An 18759-nucleotide genomic window follows, 5' to 3' on the forward strand; every position below is an offset into this window, starting at 1 on the left:
ACACCAAGATTCCCTATGCCCTGGGGAGGGCTCCTGGGCTCCCACAGCAGACATCCCTACCCAGAGGTAAAGGTCTCCTTCCTTCCAGGTGCTCTGAGCAGGTCCAACAAGGAAGCCAGGGAAGATTCCCGAGGCCTGCCTGAGACTCGTTTCCAAAAGCAGCTGCTGCCTGTGGGACGCCAAGCCACATGCATGCCTCATGGCCGGGGCCCTATGCAATCTAGAAGCAGTCAGGTCCTGGGCTGCCCCTCACAGCCTGATCACATCCGAGTACCTGGTGGCTTAGCAGATGATGGGCAGACAGGAAACCCCCATCTCCACCTTCTTTTCCACCCTACCCACTCATGCTTTGGTGACGGGGTACACTTTTCTTCTTTGAAAAGAAGATGTGAAACCCCATATCGCCAGCTACATTCAAGCATGCAGGTTCTGAGAGGAGACCCGAGATCCACATTGAGCTGGGACACATTGCTTCTTACTCAGCTTCTCAAAATACTTCTTGAAATTTCCTTATTTCCTTCCTTCCTTCGTCCCTCCCTCCCTCCCTCCCTCCCTTCCTTCCTCCCTTCCTTCCTTCCTTTCCTCTCTCCCTCCCTCCCTCTCTTCCTTCCTTCCTTTCTTTCTTCGGTGCTGGGGATTGAACCCAGGGCCTTATGCTTGCAAGGCAAGCACTCTACTAACTGAGCTATACCCCCAGTCCTCCAAATATTTTTCAATCAGTTTAATTATGAAAATAACAACTACTGGTACTACTGCCACTCAATAAGTAGCCTGGGCACCACTGCTCAGTAGCCAAAGAAATTGAAGTTCAGGAACATTGCGTTACCCGAAGACATGGTGTGTAAGTGACAGGGCCTGGACTTGGACCCTGGTCCAGTCACTCCAAAGTCAACACCCATGGCATGCACCTTGGCCCCCGGGCCTGATCAACCAGAGAGGCAGGGCAGCTCAGCCCCGACAGATGCAGCTCCCACATTCTCTCTGAACACAGTAGGCCCAAACAAGCATGTAACCTACTTCAACTAGAAGCATGGAAATAAATAAATCAATCAATCAAAAACAATTCACTAGAAGCACTGGGGTGGGGTGGGGGGTGCTTTAGAAAGATTCAGATTGTTCCCCAGTCACCTTATCATGAGACAGTGAGCGAGATAAGGAAAAAGTCCACTTCTCCCCTACTCTGCAGGTTTCCCCAGGCACGTTCCACAGGCAGTTTGCAAAGCAAGGGTTCAAAGTCCAGCCACACGTACCTGTTGTGGGTACTTGTGGAAAGGCCTCCCAGACTGGACCCTGGTGCCTACCTCACAACCCTCCTCCAGCGCAGGCTGGCTCAGGCCTTGGGCTTCTCTCAGCAAGACGGGTGGTGGGGCTGCTGTGCCCCTGGAAGCCTTGGCCATCACCCAGCTCCACAGGCAGTGCATTGCAAAGGGGTCGAGTTCAGGGTCCACGGCAGCCCCGGCCCCCAGTGCAGTGTCCCGGGGAAGAGCAAGGCAGGGAGGGGGGTTCTGTTTTCATGACTATAGTGAACAGTCACTGCAGCCAAAAATAGTCTGTGCCTGGGAGCTGGGGAGTCAGCACATACCTCCCAGAGCAGGTGCTGGGTGTGAGGCAGACTCTGGCGGCCTTGCAGTAGGGGGCTGGGACCCAGGCTACTGGGACCTAGGCTGAGAGGTTTTCCTGCCTGACCACCTCCCTCCAAAAAGTAGAAGGACCTGGATCAACAAGGAACACTGTCATCTCCCTCCTCCCAGTGAGTCATCTGGGGAACCCCCACCTCCACATGAACTCCAACTGCCACCGAGCCCCCTGCAGCCTCTCCCACATTCAGGACCGGGTGGTTTGAACACCCACAGGAAGCACCCTGTGACCTGCAGCATGCCCTGGACAGCACACAAGACAGCCGCAAAAAGCACGCTCAGCTGTCCATTGCCAGCCGTGCACCCGGAAACAGCAACCTTTGCTTTCTGTGAACCAGAAAAGAAATGTAAAGAAAGTGAGGTGCTGGCGAGCAAGCAGCGCCTGGTGCAGTTGTGCAGGGATTTTGTTTTCTTCTTCAAGCTTTTGTGAATTTTTGAATTTTCCTACAATGAACGTTAGTACTTAGATTTGGAAAACTGGCTTTTAAATATTAACAAATAATTAACAAATAGAATTAAAAAGGAAAATCTCCCAAGCAGTAGAGAGGGAATGTACACATGGTCCTATTCATGAGGACTGAAAGAGAGAAAATACGACGAAGAGGATTCTGTGACTCATGTTCACAGTCAGGCTTCCTGGCTTCCACCACTCACCATCTAGGTGACCTCAGGTAAGTAACAGGTCACTTAAGTTTCTCCACCTCTATCGCACGATGCAGATGACAGCACTGCCTCGTGAGGGCTCTAGGGAGGAACGAGTGGGACCCTCAGTCCCAGGCGCACTGCAGGCAGTCACTCGATAATCATAGCATAAATTCATGAATAAACTACATTAGAAGAAAGAAAAAAGTCCAACAAAGGAATTGTGCCATGTTTACAGTGTTTTCCCCTCCGAGTAGTAATTTTATGAGATAAACTGCCAATAAATGGCAGCTATTTTTCTTTTCTATACTTTTCACATTTGGAACATGAGCATATGTGTAAATTATTGGATACTAAGAAAAAAATCAAGAAATCAAGAACCAATGATTGTCTCTGGGTAGCATCACAGTTGTCTTATTTTCTTTGCTCTTCTCTAGTTTCTAAAATAAAGATTACTTTCAAATAAGGAAAATAAGAAATGTTATTAAAAATAAAACCTGGGGATGGGCTCACCTATTAAGTTCTAGATCTCTGCGGAAGCTGTCCTGGGAGCTGCAAGGGACCCTGGGCCCCTTCCCAGACACAGGACTTCTGCTCCCTGATGGGAAACGGAGGCATCACCCAAGATTCCCAGATGACCCTCTCCTATGGACATGGGGGACAAGGTGCTGCAGAAACCATAGAAGCAGCTGTTACTGCATCTCAGATTTTTTTCATAATATCAATTTTCAAAAATGTTTTAGTTCTTCAGATTAAACCCAGGGGCACTTTACCACTAAGTCACATTCCCATACCTTTTTATTTTGAGACAGTGTCCCACCAAATTGCCCAGACTACCCTTGAACTTGCAATCTTCCCAAGTAACTGGGATTACAGGCATGTGCCACCACACCCAGCTGCATCTGAGAGATTCTGCATGCCTCCTCCTTCCATCCTTCCTTCTGTCAGCAGGGTTACCTTTCCTCTAGGAATCTATTTCTGGGTGCAGGAGGCCCTGAACCTTCAGGTTTCACGGCAAGGCCCAGCCCTTTAAGCCAACTAGAGTTCCCTCTCCTCACCTAGTGATAGAGTATGATCATGTGACCAAAGTCAAGCCAATTAGAAACCTCCCGGGGGGTTTCCAGCTATAGTTCTAGGGGAAGCAGCTCTTTATGGATAGGCACCAATTAGTAAAAGGAAGTGAGACCGGGCTGCCTGTGCCCGTCATGCCTGCCACATGGGGCGGACTATCCAAGAGCTATATGCTAACAGCTTTGTCTAAGCCCTGCAGCCAGACTGTCCTGGCCTTGAGTTGTCTAAGCTGTTCAAAGTTTCTCTCTAAAGCTCATTGGTACTTGAACCTGCTACAGAAAAGTTTTCACTAGTAGGAGGAGAATCTAAGAGCTTTCACTAAGTAAGTGCTTACTGGGTACCTGGTACCCTGTCACTCTTCCACCTAGCCACCCACCATCCATCCTTCATCCATCCAGTCAACGAGCAGCTGCCAACTACCAAGTGTGTGCCAAGTACTTCACTCAGCTCTGGGGGCACAACAGTGAACAATCCCTAGGGAGCTCACATTGTCATAAAAACCACACAGAATAAAAAAATAAATTATGATCCCTAGCACCTCAAAAAAAAAAATTGAAACTAACTAAAATATGCAATTGAGATTTACAAATAGGTGATAAAATGGAAGGAGTACGCTAAGAGAAAGTGGTGGCTATAAGGGGCATCTAATGTCAGATGGGGCCTCTCAGAGCCCCTGCAGAGGATGAGGGGATGAACTGAGGTCAGTACTGGACTTCCCAGGCAGAGGAAATAGAACATGCGAAGGCTCTGAGCCAAGATATTAAACAGTCTGACTGCTCTATGGCCAGGGCAGAGTGAGGAGAGGAGGAGGACCCCGAAGACCTCAGGGTTTCAAAGGCACCGGGACAGCTCTGGATTTCACGCAGAGCACAGTAAGACACCAATAAAGCATGTAACTCAGAAAAGTGAGATTAACTGGATTTGGGTTTTAAGAAAAATCATTTTAACTCATGAAGAATGAAAAACACAGGGAGGGGAAAAGTCACTGTGGAAAATGATGTAGGGTGAGGAGCTCCAAGCAGTGCCTGCAATAACGGAGGAGGAGATGGGGACAAAAAGGAGACACAGATGGGTTCAGGACATGGATTGGGAAATCCAGCCAATGGGATTTGCCGGTCCATTTTCATGTGGGGTTGAGAAAGTGGAAGGCATCATAAATGACTCCTAAATTTCAAACTAGAACAATTGCTGGAGGAGAAAACAGGCGCAGAGAGGCAAGGGACTTGTCCAAGGTCATACTGCTGGCAAACGGCAACTAAGGGTTTTGTCTGCCTCCCAAGGTCAGGCCCTGGGCCATCTACTTACAGAGGTCACACTCAAAGCAATGTGGCTTTCCACCCTTGCTTCCTGCCCCAAAGTCTACTGCTGGGAGCAGAGGACACTGGAATTTAGGTGCAGCTGTTTTTTAAAAAAGAAAGTTAATAAAAAAAGAGACTCTTGCTTTCTAATAATTCAAACAGAACGGTGTTGACACACAAAAAATTCTCCAATGTGATCTGGGTCAGATCTGCGCAGAGCAATCTTGCCTTTGAGGTGGTGCCAGGAGGGGGTCAGCAAACATGTGCTGGCAACTCATAAGCTTGTGGCCCCAGAGGTGGCTCAGCATATACCCACACCAAAGCCACCTCACCGCAGGGCTCTAGGCACAAAGGTAGCTCAAGATCAGCCTGTCACCCAAGGCAGCCGGGGAACCAGCTGCAGTCACCAGCTGACAGCTAATCCTCACCCTCCCTAGAGAACCTTAGAGTGCCACCTTCACTGTCCCAGATGACAGGGCTCCCGTGACACTCTTTCCTTCCTTCCGTTCTTTTTTGGTGGAACTGGGGATTGAAGCCAGGGGGATTCTAAAACTGAGCTACATTCCTGGTCCTTTGTTTTTTGTTTTTCATGTGTTCGTTTATTATTTATTTTTTGTATTTTGAGACAAGGTCTTGCTAAGCTGTCCACAAAGGCCTTCAACTTGCGATCCTCCTGCCTCAGCTTCCTGAGTAGCCTGGACTGCACATATGTGTCACCACTCTGGTTGGGACCAAAATTCTTTGGATTTCCTTATTTGAATCTAAATGTAGTTTGTATAGGAGGTGTCTCCCCAAAATTCTTTTATTAATTCAGAAATGTTCAGAGGCAAATGATTAGATTATGAGAGCTCTAAGTTAACCAGTGGGTTGATCCATTTGGTCAATTAATAATCTGAATGTACTAACTGGGTGGTAACTGTAGATAGGTGGGGCATGGCAGGAGGAGGTGGGTCACTGGGGGTGTGCCCTTATATGTGGGCTTATATTTTGTCCCTGATGCCTGGTTCTCTCTCTGCTCCTGGCTGCCACGACCTGAGCACTTTCCTCTGTTATCCCTTCTGCCATGATCCTACATCTCGCCTTAGGCCCAGAGCCAAGGAATCGGCCGACCCCCAACTGAACCTCCAAAACTGTGGTCTCAAAATAAACTTTTCCTTCTTTAAGTTGTTCTGCATCAGGTGTTTGGGTCACAGTGATGAAAACCCAATGAAGACATCAAGCACTCAACAAGCACACCTAGTACATGCCCGAAATGGGGATAAAGTCATAGTGAAAAGGACAGGTCCTTGTCCACAGGGTGCTTCAGTCTAGGCAGTGCGCATGGGACTCAGCAGCCCAGGAATCCAAAGGAGTGGAGAGATGTGCCAACTGTCCAAACCACTGAGCAGTACAGGGCACGGAGGATGCTCATGCTCAGGACATTTCCTATTTCTAGAAACCAGCTGCATCCCCACCTTGAAAGCTTAAAAAGAGGGTACTTTAGTTCAGGGCCAGGAAAGTTGGCTACTTTATCACCTGGACAGAGTGATGCATGTGAGTTCCATGAGGACAGGAGCTCAGTACCTAGAACAGTACCCAGCACACAATCAGTGCCAACAACACACTCAATGAATGAGTAACGAAAGGGACAGGAGAGGGTGCAGAAGGAGGCCCTCGGCTCTGGATCTGCCACATTTCATCCCTTCCTCCGCCGGGACCATTCAGCAGCTTTGCACCGTGGTATCTGCAGATATGTGCACCCTCACAGCTGTCGCCCCCAGGAATGAACTGCTCCTCAATGAATCCCGTGTGATAAGTAATCTGAGTACCTGGCACCAGGTAAGCGATCAACAGATGTATAAGGAAAGGATGTCAAGGGAAGGAAGAGGGGAGTGGCATGGAACGGGGGAGAGAGAGAAGCTGGACGGAAGGCTGCTGATTCAGTGATGTGACTACACACAGGAGCCCCAGACTGGGCTGCTCTAGGTAAGATATCAGACGACGAAGTTGTGGAGAAGGACACCAGGGTTTGGATCACAACCACTCAAGTCGAGTTCTCACCTTGCCCTCAGCTCACTGTATGGTACCAACAAATCACTCACCTTCTCTGGGCCTCAGTTTGCTGAGCTATCAAATGGGAATCACAGGATCTCCACCCTTCCTGCCCCAGGCACAAGGATTAAGCAGAATAGTAGATACAAAATTCTGGGACTTTCCATTTGCCCCTTTCCTTCCACTTTCCAATGTCACCTTCTCTTGGACTCAGTGACGGCATCATGTCAGTCCACCCCTCGGCTTCCACTCCCCCCACCTAAATGGGGAGGGAGGGCTCTGCGGTCCAGCAAGCTGAGATGGTACTAAAATCCAGCACCTGGTACTGCAATCTCAGTACTAGGACATAGTACTGTATCTAGACAGTGCAAGCAGCTGGGGCTAACATCTAGATCCCTCCAGAAGGTTCATGGGATGCATGCTGCTTCCCCTGGAGGCTCCCCACTGCCATAAAGCAAGGCTGGAAGAGCAGCTGGGCCACTGGTTCTCAAAGGGGACCAGAATGGCTGATATGAAGAGAGGTAACAGGCCACAGGACTCATGCTGATAAAGTTGTAACCCTGGGGCCCAACTCTGGAGCATTTCCTGGTTTAGATCTTACAGATCCTCCCACCCTGCACAGGCTATGGGTCCACACAGAGCCGTGGACTCCCAGCCAGTGGGAATTCAATATGGTGGCAGAGATCAGGTAGCTTTCCGCTTTATACCCAGAGAAAGCCTTCCTTTAAACCTGGAAATGCAAGGACAGGGGAGAGGGGAAAGAACAAAGAGACTGTCAGGCCACAATTAAAAAAAAAAAAAAATGAAAGAAAGAAAGAAAGAAAGAAAAGCCCTTACCAGACTGTGGGGCACCTTCAGCTCAAAAGCCACCAGCCACTGGGATCTGCCTACTGGAACTGATCCCAGCTCGCGTTTCACACTTCCTTCAACAACTTCCAACAGGGAAACTGCTGGAGGGAAAAAAATGGCTCCCTGCCAGCATGCTCTGGACTCATTTCCCTAGCTGCAGCCAGAACATGAAGCCATGATGTTTAGATTTATCCTGTGGAACAGCAGGAGGCTGGAAACTGTCACAGTGCCCAAGGGAGGCGAGGCCCCTGCCTCTAGACTCCCCCTCCTTTCTAATCCCCAGTCTTCTGCCTGTCCTCCAGGCCCGGCCCTGTCTCCACAGGCACCCTGCTCCTCATCCGACCCCAGGGTGAATCTGCCTTCTCACTAGTAGGAGTTTTATTTTCCTTAAAACAATTCCAGTATTCATTCCTCCTCCCTCACTCTGACACACACATTTCAATCATCCCCTGAGAAGCCCAACCCCTGCGCTCCACACGCCAGGAGTTCTCTGAACTCACCCAGTTTCCAGGCAGCCTTCTCTCAAGTGCTTCCTAGGAGGCCAGCTCTGCCTCTCTCAAACTCAGGGTCTTCACAGAGGCTGTTCCCTCACCTGGGTGCTCTTCCTTCCCTTCCTGGCTCTCCTGGACATCTTCCCTAGCTGTCCAGGGTGAGTCTGCCCATCATGGCACCTGGTGGCAGCCTGGAGCACTAGGGCACCCCAGTTGTGGGCACAGGACCCGCCAGGCAGACTAGTCCTGCACTGCCCAGTGCAGCTATAGCCAGATGCCTACTTAGGTTAAAATTCACCACAATGTAATAAAATGTAAACTTCAGGTTCTCTGTTGCACTATGCACCTTTCAAGGGCTCCCACACTGGAGAGGGCCATGCAGCGCCTTTGCATCACTGTGGGGAGTACTACTGGACAGCGGTCCCCTCGGTGAAGGGCTGAGGGTTGGGTCACAGGAAGGCATCGCCCAAGCTCTCGATCTCCAGTTCACAGATGAAGGAAGAGAAGAGGGTTCGGAGGCCACACACATCAGAATCACCACGGCAGGCTCTGAGCCACAGGGGTGGAGATCCTACTCAGGTGGGGCCAGCAGGAAACAAGAGCCACCATCACCTCGTGACCACGTCCACACACGCTGCCTCTCTTCATCCAGCAGAAAAGGCACGTTTCCAGGAAACCCAGCACAAACACTGTCCAACCTGAAGATAAAAGCTGAGGTGATATTTAGCTAACCCCACAGGGACAGGGGCACCCCAGGAAGGCAACACTGGAAAGAAACAAGGGGACCAGATACATTTGTGGCTTCACCTGTGTGTGATTCATGTGTTTTCCCAAGGGAAAAATCAGGCTTAGTCAGGAAACCATGAAGGGTCCAGAACAACAGAGAATTCAAAAGAGGATGAAGGGACAAATCCTAGCACCTGAGGACCATCTCCAGAGGCCTCAGGAGCAGCTCTGGGGCAAATTACCCTGTGGTGTGGAAAGCACTGACAGATTAGCAAAAGGAAATTGCCAGACTTCACGGATCTGGTAAGCAGACGGCTAGATTATGAGACAGACCTCATTTTAAGCCTGGCGTCCCCGGCCCTCATCCCACAGCAACTTCCATTCATTCCTGTCATTCCTTTACCCAGCAAATACCTGCCGAAGGCTTCCCATAAGCCAGGCACCATGCTGCTGGGCACAAGGCCTCTTCCTGGACAGGTTCCTGCCTCATCACTGGCCCGGTGGACCTCGTCATTCACAGGAAAGCTGGGTTCTGTTCAGTTTGGGTTTTTTGGGTGGTACCGGGGCTCAAACCCAGGGTCTCAGGCATGCCAAGCAAGTGCTCTATCACTGAGTCACAGTGCAGCCTACCATAAGACATCTTGAAGAAATCTCTTACTATTCTACTGTTATTTTTCCCCCCTCGGAGGCGCCAGGGATTCGAACTGTGGCCCTTGCGCATGCTACGCAAGTGCTCTCCAGAATGAGCTATTTCTTCAGTTCCTATTCTACTGTTAAGGAAGAATAAAAGTGAATTTTTAATTTTCTTTTGTTTTTAGTACAAGGGATTGAACCCAGGGTCACTTAACCACTGAGCCACATCCCTGGCTCTTTTTATTTTGAGACAGGGTCTTGCTAAGTTACTGAGGGCCTCATCATATTGCTACGGCTGGTTTAAGCCTGCAATCCTCCTGCCTCAGCCTCCTGAGTCACTGGGGTTACAGACGTGTACCACGCACTCTGCTGAAGCTGAGTTTTTATGGACTAACAAAAAGATAAGACTAAAACCCTGCAAAATGATACATATTGAAAGACCCTGTTTAAGCCAACAAAACCCGGAAGGGAACAAATGTGTACTGTCAGTTTACATGACATGCATGAAGGGATCTGGCCCAGGTAGCCACCAACTGTGACCAAGGTGGTTCCCTGTGCGTCGAGGAGCAGGGAGCGCCTCTGCTTGCTGACTTACAACACCCCTGCACTCATTGAGGGTGGAAAACAATTTAAAACACACCTTCTCTCAGTGTCTATGGCTCTCTGTTTGCTTCTTGATCATTCCTTGCGTGGGCTAGAAAAGAAAAGCTGGCTGAAATTACTTCAGGAGGATTTGCTCAAAATCTGGGAGAGAAAAGCCTGACTTGGGGGCATGGGGGTGAGGGATGGGAAATGGCCTCCCATCTGCAGGGCCGAGCTCCCTGTCCCAGCCACGAGATGGGGCATACGCTTTACAGAGGATCCCAGTGGGACAGCACTGTGCTACCTGGGCCCCTCTGAAGGAGAGTGTAGGACGATTTATGGGAGAAGAGACATGAGGCAGGGCCACCATTTGGAGGGTTTGGGGAAAACGCCAACCTACATGGACCCCATACTACTTCACCTGTCATAACTTCTCCCTGACTAGGCTCCTTTACGATCCAGAATAAACCGAGGAAAGGCCATCTCACCTGTCAGTTCTCATACGGGTAAACAGAGGCCCAGAGGGATGAAGTCCCCTGCTCAAGAGCTCACGGAATATAAAAGGCAGCGTGGTCACTCTAGATTCCCCTGAACTCTCAGGTTCCGCCTGCACCCCACACCTGGTCATCCACAGCCACAGGTACACAGGGCCATCCTGCTTCCACGGGACATTAGCTCCTGGACACGATAGTAGGCACCTTTGGTCTACCTGCAGCACCTCCCGTGGGGACCTACAGCGGCCATGCTACAACCTGTAGCCAGGTGTGTCTATTTCTTGCCTAGAAAGGGAGGGAAGACACCATACTGTATGGATTCAATTATCTCCCGATTCCCTCCTGATCCTGGTGGGGCTTTTTGGTCCACACCTCTCTCACATACACCAATTAGGAACTAGCTCTTCAGAGAGCTGAGCTCTACAATGTGAACTACTTTGGGGGAGATTGTCCTCAGGCCAAACTTCAGGGTCAGGCAGAGAGAGGGCCAGCACTAGAAGCATCCCCCAGACTGGACCAGGGGACCTAGCTCCTCCTCCCAGACCAGGATTCTGGAGAGCCTGGTGGGTATTAGGTCCTTTCTGAAGTCTGACAAGGGGAAATCCCTCCCCCTGCAGGCGTGAACACCAGAACTGGACTTTGGCAGGACCTTGGCATCCCCTTAGGGGAGCTGAGCTGTCCTGCTGACCCTTTGGGGGCTCTCTAGCTTCCTAAACAGTAGGCGGGATAAGGCATTAGGGTGGGCAGGCCAGGGAGACACTACCACTTAATCTTTAGCCTCCGAGGCACAGGGCAGTCTGACATAGCAGAGGACATGCCATCCATGAGGGCTGAGCATCAGGGAGGGTTCCTGAGGCAAGGTGGGCAGGCTGGAATCAGGGCCCACTACCATAGCAACCACTCAAGACACTCAGGGACCCTGGTCTCTTGTGTATATGGCCCTACACAATTTAACAATTTATTTTTCTCTTTTGGTACTGGCGATTGAGGCCATGGTAACGCTACCACTAAGCTACATTCCCAGCCCTCTTTTATGTTTTATTTTGAGGCAGGGTCCTGCTAAGTTGCCAAGGCTGACCTCGAACTTTTGATTCTCCTGCCTCAGCCTCCTGAGTCACTGTGGGTTATAGGCATGTGCTACCATATCCCTTTGGTCCTATACACTTTCTTAGGGAGCATAGGGACAGGGTGGTCCTACCTACTTCCTAACCAAGTACAAGTGTGGAAAAGGTCTTTATGCAGCTTACTGTCCAGTCCAGGCACAGCTGGCGTGACAGTCTCTCTACATTGCTAGCTTTAAAAAGCTGAGCAGATTGCTTTGATTGTCTTATTGTATGTTAAAGGACTCTGGCAACATTTATTAAAACTCAGCTTGGCAACTTCACTTCCAGGATTTTCCAACAGAAAAACACAGGTGCACAAAGATGTTCTTGGTAACAGTATTTATGATCATAGAAAGTACAGACCATTAAGGGAAGAAGCAGGTTTCAGAATCAAACATCTGGTCCAACCACTCATGTGCAAAGGGGACCATACACAGAGGAAAGTGAGACTAGAAAATATTCAGAAAGATGAGTCAACTCCTGAGAACAGGGAGGAGGGACTTCTTTATCTCCTTGGCTTTACTTTTCCCCATAATAAACACATATCTTCTAATAAAACCAATGTTTTATAAGCAATGGTTCCTTTGGCAAGATGAAAAATTTCTGGTGTGATGGCTGTCTAACAATGTAAATGTACTTGATACTACTGAACTGTGCTCTGAAGTGATTAAATGGTAAATTTTGTTCTTTGTGTTTTATCATAATTTAAAAAAATAATAATAAAGGCAAAAGCAAAACAATGGCTCCTAGGGCTCTTTGGAGAAAGCAGTGGTTCCAGGACTGGAGCTGGAAAATAAGAGATGAGGCTATAGCATGGTACCATGTCAGGAAGTGAAGACATGCTCAAAAACCAAAATAGAAAGGAGGCAAGTCAGAGGACACAGGAACCAGCCTGAAGGAACTCTCAATGGCCATAGCTGGAACAATCTAAGCAGCACAGTAAATAATGTAACACTGAATTATAACCCAAATCATGAAAGTTTGCTTTGGGAAGGTGGAGTAACACAGTCAATGGGTGCTTGTCGCTTTTCAAGCCCAAGCACACCTGTAGTCCCAGCCACTAAGGAAGCTGGGGCAGGAGGATCACTTGAACCCAGGAGCTGGAGACCAATCTGGGCAACATAGTGAGATCCTGCCTCCAAAAAAAAAAAAAGGCTGCTGGGTGCACCCACCTCAGGCACCCTGAGGCAGATTCGCAGCCCAGCCCAGCTTCCTCCTGCTGTCCTTGGTACCAGCAGGGGAACGGGGGCAGATAATGGGCCCAGCTCCAGCACTGCACCTGTGGGTAAGCAAGCAATGAAACAGGTGGCTCCTGGGTTTGTAGCTCTAGCAACTGGGTGGATGATGGTACCACGTATTGAATGGGGAGATGGGACGAGAAGACAGCATGCACCTGTGTGTGGCAGGGACAGAACGAGAGCCTGCTTGAGCACGGTAATTCCTGAGCTGCCTCATGCTCTCCAAGTAGAGAGGTCACTGTGAAGGGGGAGGTGCTTCTGCTCCAGCTCCTGGGCCCTCCATGCCCACAGAGCCCTCTGTCCAAGGAATATCCTGGTTCCCCACTGCCACCTGGCTTTGGGCTCATTACCTGCCTCACCCCAGGATCCAAATGAGCTAGCAGGAGCTCATCAGCCACCCAACTCCGCTGCATCACTCATGATTTTGTGATTCAAACATCGCCTGGCCCAGTATTTGCTACACCCAGGCCTGGATGAAAAGACTCCAGTGCTGGCTGCCACCAAGGAGCGCTCCAAGACAAAGAAGCCCCGGCAATCAGCCTCCATCATCCCAGAAATCCTGCATCCTTTCTTAAGGATGGGCATGACAGGGCTGAGTCTCCGGCGCCTTGCAGATCACTGGCGGGAAATCCCACGGGGAGTGAGATCATCTGCCAAAGATGGCTCAGGACAAGAGAGGAGGTGCAAAGGCGGAGTGTGGAGCTCAGCATGCTGGGCCTGAACCTCAGGTCTGTCGTGCTATCAGCTCTGTGATAGCCTCCTCAACTGGAAGCACTGATGTGAAGGTGAGGAGAGATTTTTTTCTGTCTCTGAGATTTTGGGGAGGGAGGGAGTATCGTGGACTGGGCTGCGGGACCGGAGGAGCTATTTGGTTCCACATAATCTCCAGGTCCATGGCTTTAAACCTGTGACTCTCATGACAAGTTCTTGCTGTATGGAGAAAACTCTCGGACCGGAAGGTGGGTGGGGAGGTAGATGGGGATGGAGCTCATTACATGGATTGTATGTGCGTGTTTGTGCGTTTGCACATGCGTGCACACAACTGTTGGCGAACGTTCAGGGAACCTCTGTCCCACAAAGCAGTTTCCTTTGATCTTCACATCAGCCCACCCTTTCTGCCTATTTTTTAAGAACTGGCCCAGGCCACAGACATGAGGGTCACCAGGGCCTAGAATAGTTCCAGTGGTGTGTCAGAGCAGAGCTCCCCTGTCCCCACTTGGCCCCTACCCCAAGAGCTCCCAGGGTCCCCACTTGGCCCCTACCCCAAGACAGGAACCTTTTATGCTAGCGTCACTTCCCATCCAAGAACGTCTCCTGGGAAATATTCCTAAAAATTCAAATAGCTTTGAAAATAAAATTAATCACTGTTCTATCTAATAGCCAGCAGCTGGAATCAACCTATACATCATATGCACTCAATAAAACATTAATAAGTAAATGATAAACATAAAGCTGGGAGCAGTGGCATGTGCCTGTAGTCCCAGCTACCTGGGAGGCTGAGGCAGGAGGATCATTTGAGCCCAGGAATGCAAGGCCAGCCTGAGCAACATATCAAGACCCTGCCTTGAAATTAATTAATTTTCTCTGAGTGGTGGGAACATGGAAGTGATTGTTTTTCCTTCTCTTTGTTTACCAAAGTATTCATCTATATTGAATTTATATTTTTTTTAATACAACAGCAAGAGCGCATCTTTTTTTTTTTTTTCCCTCTCCCCAGTACTGGGGATTGAATCCAGGGTTGTCCATCACTGAGAGACATCCCCAGCTCTGTTCAAAATTATTTATTTAAAATCTTTTTAGTTGTTGATGGACTTTTATTTTATTCATTTATTTATATGTGGTGCTGAGAATCAAAATCACAGATGCAAGGCAAGTGCTCTACCACCAAGTCACAACCTCAGCCCAAATTTTTTTATTTTTTTGAGACACAGTCTTACTGAGGCTGGCCTTGACCCTGCAATCTTCCTGCCTCAGCCTCCTGAGTCTCTGGGATTACAGGAATGTGCCACCACTCCCAGTCTGAATGGATCTTTTTAAATTTTAGCATGAAAGTAGTGCATTTACAAGACCTGAGTGGGTAAACCATTCCTGCCAAGTACTGATTTGCTGACGCTCCACAGTGCTGGTGCCCCATGCCTGGCACTGCACGCTCTCCACGTGTACTGGTTGAGCAGTAGGTTGGTGGGATGAATGAGAAGACAGAATAAAGGGAGGAAGACACAGCGTAACAGAAGAATAACTGAACTGAGACATGTTCCCAAATTCCAAGGCTACCACTTATTAGCTGTGTGATTTTAAACAAGCTATTTAACCATTCTGTGCTTTAATCCCCTTAAGAATAAAAGAGCAAAAATGATAACTTCCTTATAGGATTTTGTGAGAAGTGATACTATGTTTTCAAATACTAGGTAGCATCTGCTACAAAGCCAAAGCTTCCAGAAAAGCTGGCTGCTGTCACTGTGATAAGCAAAGGCATGACCAGCATGCTCAGGTTGCCCCATTCAGAAGGCAACAGCACCCAGGGTACCTGCTGGATCCACATTTACAGTAGGGCCCAGCTGGTTGCTGCTGGCACCCCCTCCCGCCAACCCCTCCCCAAGATTTAGCTACTGTGAAGCTCACCCTTGGGGTTTGTGTGTGGCCTCTCTGCTTGACCACTCACACCCCGCCCCCTGACCTGCGTCCTGCCCACATACCTGTGCCACCTCCGGCCTCACATTGAAGGTGTCCAGCCAGTCGCTGAAGCGAGGGTAGCTGTTGAGCTCTGCCGTCCTATCGCTGGGGGGCACACTCAGCTTGCACTGCCGCTGCTTGCAGATGTAGCGCACCAGCTTCGCCTGTGGGAAGTCCAGGAGAGGAAGGGCTGTGTTCACTAGTGGCATGAGCAGCCCAAGAAAGCATGTCTCAGCGGAGCCTCCCACAGACCCCTGCTGCACCCAAGGACGGACAGCATGGCCCTGTCCTCGGGCCCATGCTCCTCAGTGAGTAAAGAGCAAGAATGGTCAGAACAGAGACCAGATTAAACAGAAACAGGCCTTCTACCCTGTGGGACAGTAGAGCTGGAAACTGCCAACATGGAAGACAGGGGGGCTCAGGGAAGACTGATCAGCTTCCAACCAGGAGACCCTCAGCCTAGCTTCAGGCTGCCAGGGGTAGGATCCAGGGCCTTAGTCACACTCTGGCTCTGTGGTCTTGGACAAGTTACTTAACCTCAGGAAAGCCTGTTTCCTCCTCCAGAAAATGGGGGTAATAGAAGCTCCCTCTCAGGGAGGTTAAGAGGAGACAGCACTTTGCTCCCGCCCAGGGGACCTGGGCACCCAAAGTGCCCGCTCCAACTGCTGGATGGGGCGGGACTGGTAAGAGCCCCGGACTTGGGTTCCCAAGTAGGTATTCAGGGATCCACACCAAGAAAAGCATGCAAATTCCAGACAAGTGGACAGCCTGAGGCCAAGCACTGGCTCCAATTGGGTGCCCCTCTCTTGACCGAGGAAGGTGCAGGGGCAAGACATACAGGGATGGACTGTAAACGTGGGGGGACATCCAGCAGGAGACCAGGCAGGCAGACTCCACAGGCAGAAGTGAGCACACCCCCCAAAGAGAACCAGTGAGCCACCGAGCTTGACCAAGATCAACCCAGAGACAAGCTGAGCTTCTTGAGGTGGTGACAAGACTCTAGTGGCCTGAGTTCCAGGTTTCCCCAAAAGGCAAGTGCCACCTTCCAACTCTGGTTCAGGAATGTGCCACTTGGGAGAGACTCCCAGGTCCCACTGCCCTGGCCAGCAGGCTGTGTCTGGTTAACTCATCCCTTCTCTCGTCTGTAAACTTCTCAGTGTACTTCTCTAAAAAGCAAGGACTCTTGTTAACACACACGCTAAAAAGTTAATAATTTTAAATTTCAAATATCTAGGAAGGCACCCAATTCCCAATAAGGACAGAAGTTTGCAGTGAATCATTTTGGGGCCATGAACACCTATGGTGGTCTGGGGAGGCTGTGATTTCTAAGAACAAGGTTGGCTTCCCACTCCCCTTTACAGTACAAGGCATCGAACCCAGGAGTGCTCCACCACTGAGCTACATCCTCAGCCCTTTTAAATTTTATTTTGAGGCAGGGTCTTGCTAAATTGCTGAGATTGGGCTCAAATTTAAGATTCTCCTGCCTCAGCTGCCCGGCTTGCTAAGAAAAGGTGTGCTCCATTGCACCTAGCAGAACAATGCTTTTTCTTTTTTTTTTTTTTTGGGTGCTGAGGATTGAACCCAGGGCCTTGTATTTACAAGGCAAGCACTCTACCGACAGAGCTATCTCCCCAGCCCCTGCTTTTTCTTTTTAAAAAAAATTTTTTAGTTGCATGTGGACAAAATTTCTTTATTTAATTTTATGTGGTGCTAAGGCTCGAACACAGTGCCTCACACATGCAAGGCAGGAGCTCTACCACTGAGCTATAGCCCCAGCCCCAGAACAATGCTTTATAAATGCACAAAATAAAAGAGGATTACAACAAAAATCATTAAAATTTATTTTTCAAAATATTACATAATATTGTGATGGAATAATAAAAACTTCTTTATTAAAGTATTAAATAATATCTAATAATGAGTTTTATAACTGTAACTAAAGTTGGGGTCAGTATCCCCATCTTTTTCAGATAATTCCACATGGTAATGTGATATGAAAATAACTGGAACCCCTCCTAGTGGCTGAGTCACAGGTATTTGCTGACTGTGCCTTGTTGCCTACAACCTGATTTGACAACAGACTAAATTTCAGGTAAGGTTAAGAAAAATAAAGGTGCTGTTTTATTTCTGACCCATGTTAATGGACACCCCTGATTTATATGCACAGAGCTCAGATACAGAACCCCCATGGTTAAAGGGATTGAGTGTGAAATGAGACCTCGAATGACAATAAAAACCAGTTGGCACATCAGCCCTTCTGGAATTTCCCCCAGAATCCAGTTTGGTCACCAATCTAACAACTCCTGGGGTCACTGGCCCCAAATCCTATAAATCCAGCTACCTTCAGGGTGCCAAAAGGATCAGTAGCATGTGGGAGCCACTGCTAGAGAGGGTACACTCCACTGTACGGTTCTGATGGGTGGCAAGGGCACTGACACAGAGGCAAGGCCAGAGCGCTCTGGTACCACCTGCCCCTGTGCTGCCCAAGCAGACACTGCTAATCGAACACTGCCTGAGGCTTCCAGAGTTGAGCAGACATCGCTAATCAAACACTCTGCTGAGGCTCACAGCTACCAATGCCACATAAGAAGTGCAATTGCTGTTCTATTAGGAAACCTAAGCCCCTGGGAACATTCTTCAGAATAAATATAATTGACACAAATGTCACTTCAATTGTGAAGTTCTAAGTAGGAGGACTCAGGTCCCTCTTTCAGGCTTGGATCCATCCCTCCCAATGTAACCAGAGACAAATTCCAAAATCCGGGCCCCAGCTTCCCTTTCCAGGCTCATCTCCATTCCACCCCACCCTATCCCCACCCCACCTTCCAGGCACACACCCCCTGCCAGCTGTTCTTCAAATACTTGCCTCATTTCCTATCCTGAGGCCTCTGCTAAAACTGTCCTTTCTGTCCACTGGACCCTCCCTTCACCAAACACTTTCCCAGACCCAATCAGGATTAGAATTTCGTTCCCCTCTTGCAACAGTGGTGGGCCTCAAACTCCAGCTGACAGCAGGTTCCCCCAGCAGACCTGAGCTCCCAGGCACTGAACCACACACACCCCTCAATGGAGCAGAGCCAGGTTCAGATCTGTCGTTTACAGGTTGCGCAACCTCAAGAAAGTTCATTTGCTTTTCTGAGTCTCAGTTCATTCATCTGCAAAACGGGAATGACTAGTTCATGCTGAACTCTAGTATGGAAACCCCCAAATGACAAAGTTAGGTCCCCCATCATACATCAGAGCGGGGACCATGTCCTCCTCATTCATTTCTGTCCTCATGTGCCTATCACT

General features: G+C 49.3%; 1 protein-coding gene across 4 annotated transcripts in view; it reads right to left on the minus strand.

The window, feature by feature from the left end:
- KSR1 (kinase suppressor of ras 1) overlaps window positions 1–18759 on the minus strand; it is a 144271-nt gene that overhangs the window by 46097 nt on the left and 79415 nt on the right. For 3 of the 4 annotated variants that reach the window (XM_079130465.1, XM_079130466.1, XM_079130467.1), the window contains exon 2: window positions 15492–15632. In XM_079130465.1, coding sequence (XP_078986591.1) covers window positions 15492–15632 — 141 coding nt within the window. Of the gene's footprint in view, window positions 1–1301; window positions 6729–15491; window positions 15633–18759 lie in introns of those variants that run through there. The other variant, XM_079130468.1, reaches the window with a different exon arrangement.

Source organism: Sciurus vulgaris (genome assembly GCF_902686455.1).
Source record: "Sciurus vulgaris genome assembly, chromosome: 3".
NCBI classification, from domain to species: domain Eukaryota; kingdom Metazoa; phylum Chordata; class Mammalia; order Rodentia; family Sciuridae; genus Sciurus; species Sciurus vulgaris.